The sequence below is a fragment of the Gekko japonicus genome, unplaced genomic scaffold, assembly GCF_001447785.1.
Source record: "Gekko japonicus isolate JY-2015 unplaced genomic scaffold, Gekko_japonicus_V1.1 scaffold1777, whole genome shotgun sequence".
NCBI lineage: Eukaryota > Metazoa > Chordata > Lepidosauria > Squamata > Gekkonidae > Gekko > Gekko japonicus.
The window spans coordinates 274,027-284,686 of record NW_015166475.1 but is presented as its reverse complement, the minus strand read 5'-3'; the positions used below and the strand labels follow the sequence as shown (position 1 = coordinate 284,686).

General features: G+C 50.1%; 1 protein-coding gene across 1 annotated transcript in view; it reads right to left on the bottom strand.

The window, feature by feature from the left end:
- Positions 1-10,660, bottom strand: part of GRIN2A (glutamate receptor, ionotropic, N-methyl D-aspartate 2A) — a 337,213-nt gene that overhangs the window by 59,881 nt on the left and 266,672 nt on the right. Inside the window, exons 9-12 of the mRNA XM_015412117.1 lie at positions 9,276-9,481; positions 6,970-7,138; positions 6,659-6,812; positions 1,446-1,571 (exon numbers count right to left, since the gene is read on the bottom strand). Of these exons, the coding sequence (XP_015267603.1) occupies positions 1,446-1,571; positions 6,659-6,812; positions 6,970-7,138; positions 9,276-9,481 (655 nt within the window). The remainder of the gene's footprint in view (positions 1-1,445; positions 1,572-6,658; positions 6,813-6,969; positions 7,139-9,275; positions 9,482-10,660) is intronic.

The window sequence follows — 10,660 nt, the reverse complement described above, 5'->3', positions numbered from 1 at the left end:
CCTCCTCCTCCTCCTCCTCCTCCTCTTCTTCTTCTTCTTCCTGGGATGCTTTTGCAAGTGCTGTACAAGTGACATCTGTTTGGTGTAGAGGTTAAGTGCGTGGACTCTAATCTGGGAGGACCGGGTTTGATTCCCCACTCCCCCTCTTGCAGCTGCTGGATGACCTTGGGCAAGCCATAGTTCTGTCAGAGCTGTTCTTGAAAACAGCAATTTCTCCCAGAGCTCTCTCAGCCCCACCTACCTCACAGGGTGTCTGGGGAGGGGAAGGGAAAGGAGTTTGTAAGCTGCTCTGAGACTCCGAGTGAAGGGCAAGGGGTACAAACCCAGTCTCTTCTTCTTTTTCTTCTTCTTCTTTCCTTTCACTTGGTTGATTGATTAAGTTTTTTTTATTAGTCGCTGCTCACCCAGAGGGTCCCGCGGCGACTTACGACAATCAAACATCATCATCATCATAAATAAGTTTTTTTAAGAAGACAATACCTATAAAATATTAAGATCGATCACCCAGCACCATACCATGCTATCAGACCAACCCTAAACAGCTGGTTCGCCTCCAAAGGCCCACCTGAACAATTCGGCCTTGCACACTTTGCAGGAACCAAGTAATGCCTGCTGGGCAGGGGTGTTGTCAGCAGTGTTCCCTCTAAGCTGAGTTAGTGTGAGCTGGCTCACAGTTTTTTATCCTCCGGCTCACACATTTTTGCCTGAGCTCAGGAAGGAGGGCTCCAGAGCAAACTAATTCATGCAACAGCCAGTCAGTAGCTCACAGAGTAGAATTTTTCCTCATAAGACTCCACAGTTTAGAGGGAACATTGGTTATCAGCGAGTGCATGTCACAGGGGTGGGGCCACAACTGAGAAGACCCTTGCCCTGGGGACGGCTAACTGGAATGTAAGCTGTACTCAGCTGAACTGGGTGCTCCTGAGATATAACTCTGTTCCCTTTTTAATAACGCAATCCCAAGCAAGTGGCAGAAGCGTTTTCAAGGTCTGAGCTCATCTATTCCTTTTCGGTTGAACAAAATGGATCAGAAGAGGAAACATCTCAAATTGGGTAGCCGAATCCTCCCCCCCACCCGAGTTCACCCCCCACAAACACACAATTCCTCAAGGTCCAGCCAATTAACGTACCCCCCAAAAAACGTGCAGTTGTCATTCCGAGAGGGGAAGAGGCCATGAAACTTAGCTTGCTGACATTGGGGAGAGGGGCTCTCTGTGTATTTTGCTCCGAAAGGATGCGCTGCATTTTCTTGAACGCTGCCGTCCTGACCCGTCTTTTCACGGAAAGAAAGCCCAACCAACGGGGAAGGAGGGAGGGAAGAAGGCATCTCCTACCGCCTCCGTTGTGTGCTCTAATTGTTTCCCAAGAAAGAAACGGGCGGGCAGGGGGGGGGGGAGAGAAGCAAGCGAGTTGAGCGGAGTCTCTCCGGCGCGGTCGACGCTCACCTCTCCCTTGTGCCAAGTTCCGGTTATAGCCGACGGGGCTGAAGTACTCAAACACAAAGACCGCGATGGCAGACACAATCAGCAGCATGACGAACATCATCACCCAGACGGAAGCACTGAAAGGCTCTACAGAAAGAGGACACAGAAGAGAAAAGGGGGACGTGGGTTACGCAACAAGCTTGGTGCGGCGGGAGCCAGAGTGACGGGGGGGGCCAGTGGGCTTGCGGGAAAGGATCTTTCTTACTGTCTTCCTTTCCTTCCTCCCCCACCCCGCAACCAAAACAGCAGCAGGTAACCTGACGATGCTTCCCCACTTCCGAGCCACAATGCTGGTTAAAGAGACCCAGCACCGCGACTCGAGTAGCACACGGGGGAGGCAGGAGTCTTGCCTGCTGCGGTGGGCCTGGGGTGGAAGCCAGACCCCCATCCCGGGAGAAGAGCGGCCAAGCCACCTCCCCTTGCAGTCCCGGGGAAGGATCATCATGTGGGTCGGTTCGATGGTGCGGTCACGTGGGAGTGAAAGTCGGCCGGCACTCGTGTGACGCCAAAGGGCGGTGTGCTTGCTCCCCGTTCCTCTCCCGGGGCTTCCCCAAGGCTGGTTGCAGGTATTTTGTCACCCTAAGCAAGTCACGTCCGTCGCCTCCTCCTGGGCCCGTGCTACCGGCAGCCACTGCCGAGCAGGGTCGGATCAAGACTCACCGGTGCCCTGAGCACTGACCAATCTTGGTGCCCCCCCTCCTTTTGCGCACCGCTCAACTGAACACGCTTCGTTTTTGACGTTTACATGGGGCTGAAATTAAAAAGGGGCCGAGAGGGTCACTGAAATGACTGCCGTGACAACTGAATTTGGCTCCATTGTTTTACTTTTAAACACATGCATTTTGCTTTTAAACATAGCCTATGACACTGCTCCTCACCAACAAAAGATAGAAGATAACCCTAGGGTGCACCATGATCAATTTGCACTAGTTTTATCAAATTCTTTTTTTTTTTAACAAATGTTCGGTTTTTTTCCTTTTCACCCTTTTCCCAACTTTGCGGTGCCCCGTTTGGCCCTGGTGCCCTAAGCATGTGCTTAGTCTGCTTAATGGTTCATCCACCCCTGCTGCCGAGCCAAACCCCCGTGGCCTTGGTGTGGATCCATCCGACAGCGGCAGGGGGCCAGGAGGTGACGCCCGTCTCCTTCCAGGACACTGCGGGAGGGGAACCCAATTTTTAAAAATTTGTTGAGGTTGACTGATTTACAATTCAATTCAATTCAATTCCCTTTATCGGCATTGACACTAAAAAGAGTAATAGACAAAAGATAAGGCAAAGAACGGATACCAATCAGAGAGAGAGAGAAACGTTGTAAGGGAGCCTAAAATCAATGTAAAATAAGTCTCAATTTCATATCTCCTGAAAACAAGTCTTGTATTACAAGACTGTACCACGAATAAAAAGAGCAGCCCGCAAGAACTCTGCCACAGAGACGGTTATATTTCCATCATCGCTGTTTAGCAAATAAAGCAATTTGTGTGAGTCAGGAAGCGCTCTCTGATACCACCAAGTAGTGACGATAAAGTGCGGTGTCGAATGTTGGCATAGTAATGGCATTCCAATTACACGTGAGGCACCGTTTCAATTGACCCACTCACACAGGGGCATAGTCTATTTAAAAAAGGGATAACCTCCCAGCTAAGGTCGCTGAAGGGAGAGCATTAAACCTGGCAAGTGACAAGGTTCTAGGTAAAGCTGGAGTCTGAAGTTGGTGAAAATAGCTAGCAGGATGACCTGCAGTGGGCAATATCCCATGATTTAGAGGGGAGGATGTCTTATTAGCTGCGTTGTACAGCTCGAGTAGCTCTGCCTCGAATAGCCTGCCCCTTATTGTCTGCATTGCCTCCAATTCAGAAAGCAAGAGTAAGCAGGGCTCTTTTTGTAGAAAAAGCCCAGCAGGAACTCATTAGCATAATAGGCCACACCCAACAGCAGGAACTCATTAGCATATTGGGCCACACCCCTGACAGCACGGCCCATTAGCATATTAGGCCACACACCCCATGTTTGCAGAAGTGTGGTCATCCAGCCACACCCACCTTTTGCTTGTTATTCTGTTTACCTTGTTTGTTGTCAAAACCCAGGGGTTTTTTTGGAGCAGGAATTCCTTTGCATGTTAGGCCACACACCCCTAATGTAGCCAATCCTAATTAGTTCCTGCTGTTGGGTGTGGCCTGTTATGCTAATGAGTTCCTGCTGGGCGTGGCCAACTTGGGAGCCAACCGGAACTCTGTTCCTGTGCGTTCCTGCCCCAAAATAGCCCTGCGAGTAAGGATTCGAAAGGGATATTCAGTGTCCGTGATTTATTTTCAGTAATAACCAACCAAAGGGGAGTAGTTGGATTCAGACATCTTTCGTTACCCTAAAGCCTCAGTGGTCAGTAGAAGACCTTTCTTCTAGGCTAACGCCCAGGGAGGAAACTTCTCTGCTGTACATTCTGACCCTGCTGCAGGGAGCGGCTCCTTCCTCAACCTCCACAGCCAACCTTCTTGGGTCCTTTTCTAAACCTCTTCCCTTCTGGAGCCCGAAGGCCTCGCCGGACGAGACACGGTTTACAGCTCCCCCTGGGATCGTGTTCTCTAGATGTGTGCTGGGAGTTCCATATTGAAAAATACATCCCAGCTGTGTGAGGCGTCTGCTTCAAATGGGGACCATGATGTGCCCGGAAAGGAGGGAGCATCACTACCCCCATAATAGAGCAGGGGGTCACTGGGGGAGTGGGGGGAGGTAGTTGTGAATTTCCTATGTTGGGGGGGGGGTTGGACTAGAGAGCCAGTTTGGTGCAGTGGTTAAGTGCGTGGACTCTAATCTGGGAGAACCAGGTTTGATTCCCCACTCCTCCGCGTGCAGCTGCTGGATGACCTTGGGCAAGCTGTAGTCCTGTCAGAGCTGTTCTTGAAAAAGAGCAGTTTCTGTCAAGAGTTCTCTCAGCCCCACCTACCTCCCAGGGTGTCTGTTGTGGGGAGGGGAAGGGAAAGGAGTCTGTCAGCCGCTCTGAGACACCTTTGGGTAGTGAAGGGCGGGGCATACATCCAATCTCTTCTCTTCTTCTTCTTCTAGATGACCCTTGGGGTACCTTCCAGCTGTATGTTTCTATGATGTTTTCCTGACCCACAACAGCTCCAGAGAGCTACTGTTTGCCTTACTGGGAAAGGCTACGTAGGTGACATCTAAGCTGAGATAGGGGCATGGATCAGTGGAATCATAGAACCATAGAGTTGGAAGGTACCTCCAGGGTCATCTAGTCCAACCCCCTGCACAAGGCAGGGAATTCACAAATACGTCCCCCTCTACACCTCCAAGTGACCACTGTTCCATGCCCAGAAGGTGACAAAAAACCTCCAGGATCTCCAGCCAAAGTGGCCTGGAGGAAAATTGCTGCTTCCTGACACCAAAGTGGCGATCGGCCTTTCCCTGGGCATGTCAGAAAGGGCCACAAGAGCAAAGCGCTGAGAACACCCTTCCTGCCCTCCCTCTCGTGATCTGCCTCAGTTCACAGAATCAGCACTGTATCTGTTTCTTTTTTAATTTATTTAAGTTTTTTCCAGCATACATAGCATCATGACAGATTATTTTACATTTTCGAGTCTGTTAGTCTTCGTTATACTTTAACCAATTATAAACTTTTGACGAACTCTTTAGCTGTATGTTGTCTTCTTTTCCCTGCAGTAATAAACATAGCTTATCCATTTCCGCTAATTCCAACAGTTTCATTTTTAACTCCTCCCTAGAGGGGATTTTCTCCAGTTTCCAGTTCTTTGCCAGTAATATTCGTGCAGCTGTTATGATATATACTAGTAAATATACATCTACTTGGTCATATTCAGTTGGAATTATATTTAACAAGTATGTCTCTGGTATTAACTTCACATTTATAGCCAAAATTTCAAAGATTATTTTGTGTATCATTTTCCAATACTTTTGTACTTTGCTACATTTCCACCACATATGATAGAATGTCCCGACATTTACGGGACACTTCCAACATTTATTTGATGCCTTATTATGATATTTGGCTATTTTATCTGGAGACCAATACCACCGGTGGAACATTTTATCAATATTTTCTTTATATGATACCGCTCTCATATATTTCACGGTTCTATTGTTCTATTTTTAAACTATAACCAAAATCTTTCATCCAAGATACCATTGTGAGAATCAGCACTGTATAAGGCTGATTTCGCACTAGAGCTGCCTCGATGTTGCGCCGCTTTTTGCCCCGATACAATGGGTCAATTTCACACCCAAAGCTGCGGGGAGCTGGCCCGTAGCTACGGTGGGCCCCCACTTCTTCAAGTCCCGTCCAGTGTTCCCTCTAAGCTGAGTTAGTGAGAGCTAGCTTACAGTTTTTTAGCCTCTGGTTCACACATTTTTGTCTTCGCTCAGGAACGAGGGCTCCAGAGCAAACTAATTTATGCAGCAGCCAAATCGCTCACTCACAACTTTTATGCCAGTAGCACACAAAGTAGAATTTTTGCTCACAAGACTCCACAGCTTAGAGAGAGCACTGCTTGCAAGCAGTGCTCCTTCTAAGCTGAGTTAGTGTGAGCCAGCTCACAGTTTTATAGCCTCCGGCTCACACGTTTTTGTCTTAGCTCTGGAAGGATGGCTCCAGAGCAAACTAATTCATGCAGTAGCCGAATCGCTCACACACAATTTTAATGCCAGCAGCTCACAAAGTAGAATTTTTGCTCACAAGACTCCACAGCATAGAGGGAGCACTGGTGGCAGCTATCAGAGCATCGTGCTTCCAAGGAAGACCACAGCTTGGCCTTCTTGGCAGATTCCTTTCCTCCCACGAGACAGAGCTGTGCCCTCCGAGAGACCGCTCGGCAGCCAAAGGGCAACCGTGGCAGCCCCCCCGGGTGCCCAACCAGAAGCAGTCAATGTCATGTGGCTGGCAGACCGACACCTGTAAGCCGGCCCCCCGTCTTCGACACTATATGAAGCAGGTAAGTTTGCTGTCCAATACTTTTTTAAAACGTAGAATTTACAAGCTGACAGAAATGTGTCACGGATGTGCGAGGTATACTGTACAGCACTTTCTTTTTTAAAAAAAAGAAAAGTGAAACCTGTCAAAAGTATATGGGTGGAAAAAAAGATTACAAAGCCAAGTCTGTCCATAGCAAAACAGGAACAAAAAAAGAGAAAGAGAAAGAGGAAAACCTTACCCAGAAAAGCCGACGGAGACACTGTGCCGTTGCTCCGGGACACCATGACGCTGATCCCCGTCTCCACGAACGGCACCGAGAAGTCCACCACCTCCGAACGTTCCCCGTTAATCGTAAGGGAGCCCACGGCCATCACGGCCTGCTTTTTGACCACCTGAGGGTGAAAGAGAGAGGAAGGGGTGAGGTGGAGGGAAAAGTCCAGGCCGGACACTTTCAGCCCACGTACAGAACCCCAGCCGAATCCCAGGCCAATGCAAAGTGCGTGTCGGCGAGCACTGAACCGAAGAGCTCTTTTAGCTAACCAAACTTACTTCCCCGATCATCCCGTTCCACTCGTTATTGATCTTCTTCCCGTGCTTCCCGTTGGTCACCAGGTAGAGGTCGTAGGTGAACTTGATGGCCTTGGAGAGCTTCTTTAGGATGTCGATGCAAAACCCCTTGCAGCACTTCTTCACGTTCCTCCCTTCCTTGGTGATGTTGCTGCAACCGCAAACAAAGGGCAACCCGTTATGTTTTTCGGCAAAGGAAAGAATGGTCTCAGACCAAATTCCCATAGACAGAGGTGGGCGCGACACCATGACTCTCCTCTTGAGGAGCTGGCAGAGGGCCTGTGGATTGGGGACAGAACAACATCTCATGGAAATTATAACATAACAAGAGCCCTGCTGGATCAGACCAGTGAAGGTCCATCTAGTCCAGCATCCCATCTCACACAGTGGCCAGTTAGTTCTTCTGGATGGCCAATGGCAGGGCTCAGAGAACGAGGCCTTCCCCTGACAAGAACCTCAGAAGAGCCCTGCTGGGTCAGGCCAGTGAGGGTCCATCTAGTCCAGGATCCTGTCTCATAGCGTGGACAACCACTTCCTCTGGAGGACCAACAACAGGGCAGAGAGGTCGAGACCTTCCCCTTAGAAGAACCTCAGAAGAGCCCTGTTGGGTCAGACCAGGGAGGGTCCCACTAGTCCAGCATCCCATCTCACACAGTGGCCAACCAGCTCCCCTACAGGGCCAACAGCAGGGCAAAGAGGCCGAGGACTTCCCCTGATAAGGACATCAGAAGAGCCCTGTTGGGTCAGACCAGGGAGGGTCCATCTAGTCCAGCATCCCATCTCACACAGTGGCCAACCAGCTCCCCTACAGGGCCAACAGCAGGGCAAAGAGGCCGAGGACTTCCCCTGACAAGAACCTCAGAAGAGCCCTGTTGGGTCAGACCAGGGAGGGTCCATCTAGTCCAGCATCCCATCTCACGCAGTGGCCAGCCAGTTCCTCTGGAGGGCCAAAAACAGGGCAGAGAGGCCAAGACCTTCCCCTGATAAGAACCTCAGAAGAGTCCTCCTGGATCAGACCAGGGAGGGTCCATCAAGTCTAGCATCCCATCTCACTCAGTGGCCAACCAGTTCCTCTGGAGGGCCAAAAACAGGGCATAGAAGTGGAGGCCTTCCCCTGAATAAGAACATCAGATAAGCCCTGCTCGATCAGACCAGGGGTTCATCTAGTATGGCATCTTGTCTCACACACAGGCCAGCCAGTTCCTCTGGAGGGCCAAGAACAGGGCATAGAGGCCGAGACCTTCCCCTGAGAAGAACCTCAGAAGAGTCCTGCTGGATCAGACCAGTGAGGGTCCATCTAATCCAGCATACCATCTCACACAGTGGCCAACCAGTTCCTCTGGAGGGCCAACAACAGGGCAGAGAGGCTGAGGCCTTCCCCTGATAAGAACCTCAGAAGAGCCCTGCTGGATCAGACCAGGGAGGGTCCCTCTAGTCCAGCATCCCGTCTCACACACGGGCCAGCCAGTTCCTCTGGAGGGCCAACAACAGGGCATAGAGGCCGAGGCCTTCCCCTGAGAAGAACCTCAGAAGAGCCCTGCTGGGTCAGACCAGTGAGGGTCCCTCTAGTCCAGCATCCCGTCTCACACACGGGCCAGCCAGTTCCTCTGGAGGGCCAACAACAGGGCATAGAGGCCGAGGCCTTCCCCTGAGAAGAACCTCAGAAGAGCCCTGCTGGGTCAGACCAGTGAGGGTCCATCTAGTCCTGTCTCACACAGGGGCCAACCAGTTCCTCTAGAGGTCCAATAACAGGGCAGAGAGGCTGAGGCCTTCCCCTGAGACCCAATGGTTAATTATAGGGCCAGTCCCTCCTAACTGTCCTATTGACCAAAAGAGCTTGTTTTGGTCAACAGACACCAAAAGACACTAAAAGAGAGTAGTAGGGATCAGGGGCTTGTTGGTGTCAGCCTCACCATTATGGAACAACCTCCCCAGAAAGCTGTGTCTGGCCCACTCACTCTGGAGGTTTCACTTAGGACTGCACTCGATTAATTTGGTGGTTTCTATTCTGTTTTTAGACTTATTTTATTTATATCATAAGCTGACTCAAGTTCTGTAAGGTGGAAAGGCGGGTAATAAATGTTTTAAATAAATAATTAATGCAGCCTACAGAAAGGCTTGGATATTTGCAGGTCAAGGAAGAACAGGCCGCTCTTTGGTTCTGTAGCCTTAACTACGTTTTCTTCCAAGGCCTTCTGGAGGGAAAATAGCGAAAAGGAGAGAAAAACAGCTGGGGAAATCCTTAAAGGAACCAGTGTCTTAATAACTAGGTCAAATTATGGACTTACTTAATGACGACAAACTTCCGGCACGGCACGGTGTTCTTCACGCACGTCTCTGTCAAGGGGTCCATGTCTTCCACAATCACAAAGGGGGCTTCCTCCAAGGTGACGATGCTGAGATGGTTGTTGTCCGGGTCGCTGTCGTTGAAGGAATTGAACCGGGGCCAGACAGAATACTTGTGGGTCAGCGTCTTGTTCTCCCATTTCCCCACCTGCATTGCGATAGACACCGTTTCACACATATACATTCTCACATCTAATGGCACTTGAACCCCACCCTATCTCAATCCCATAACCACAGACCTGTGGTCTTTCTGCACGCCAGTCAACAGGCAGTTGTGTGAATAAGTAGTGAGTAAACATATAGCTGTTGCTATCTGTTAGTCGGAACACATAACGACGTTTAGCATTTGTACACTGCTTCAGAGCATTCGAAGGGCTGGGTGGGAGACTTACAGCAGCTCTGTTAATGTACGGAAGTGTTACAACAATCCTGCAGGGTAGGCAGGTGATATATTATGAGGACAGCTTGCTGGAGGGAATGAGGCAGAGAGATGGTGACCAGTGTTCCCTCTAAGCTGTGGAGTCTTGTGAGCAAAAATTCTACTTTGTGAGCTGCCGGCGTTAAAGTTGTGAGCGAGCGATTTGGCTGCTGCATCAATTAGTTTTCTCTGGAGCCATCCTTCCTGAGCTAAGGCAAAAATGTGTGAGCTGGAGGCTAAAAAACTATGAGCTGGCTCACACTGACTCAGCTTAGAGGGAGCACTGGTTGCAAGCAAGGCTCCCTCTAAGCTGTGGAGTCTTGTGAGCAAAAAGTCTACTTTGTGAGTGACTGGCGTTAAAGTGGTGAGCGAGCGATTTGGCTGCTGCATAAATTCGTTTGTTCTGGAGCCCCATCCTCACACAAAAATGTGTGCGCCCGAGGCTAAAAAAACTGTGAACTAGCTCACAATAACTCAGCTTAGAGGGAACACTGTTGACTTGTTTTCCTAAACGGTACATAACCGCACCTTTCTAAAACCAGCGACATCAACAGAGGATTGCCCGTTCCTGGTTGGGAAATTCCTGGAGATTTAGGGGGGGTAAAGGGCATGACGCTCTGGAAATAAGAGCCTCCTGACAATCCGTGGCCCAAAGGATATCCGACTGTCCTCAATGAGAGCCAGGGCCTTTTCGTCCCTGGCGCTGGCCTGGTGGAACTCTCCGCCTCATGACATCTGTGCCCTGCGGAACTTCATGCAGTTCTGTAGGACCTGTAAGACAGAGATGTTCCACTAGGCCGGTGGTTGGGGACGGCAATCGACTGCCGACAAGCCTGACCTCCTTGTCTCTTCCCCTCAAGAGAGAGATAGGAGGAGGAGGGGGAGGAGGAGGAGGAGGAGGAGGAGGAG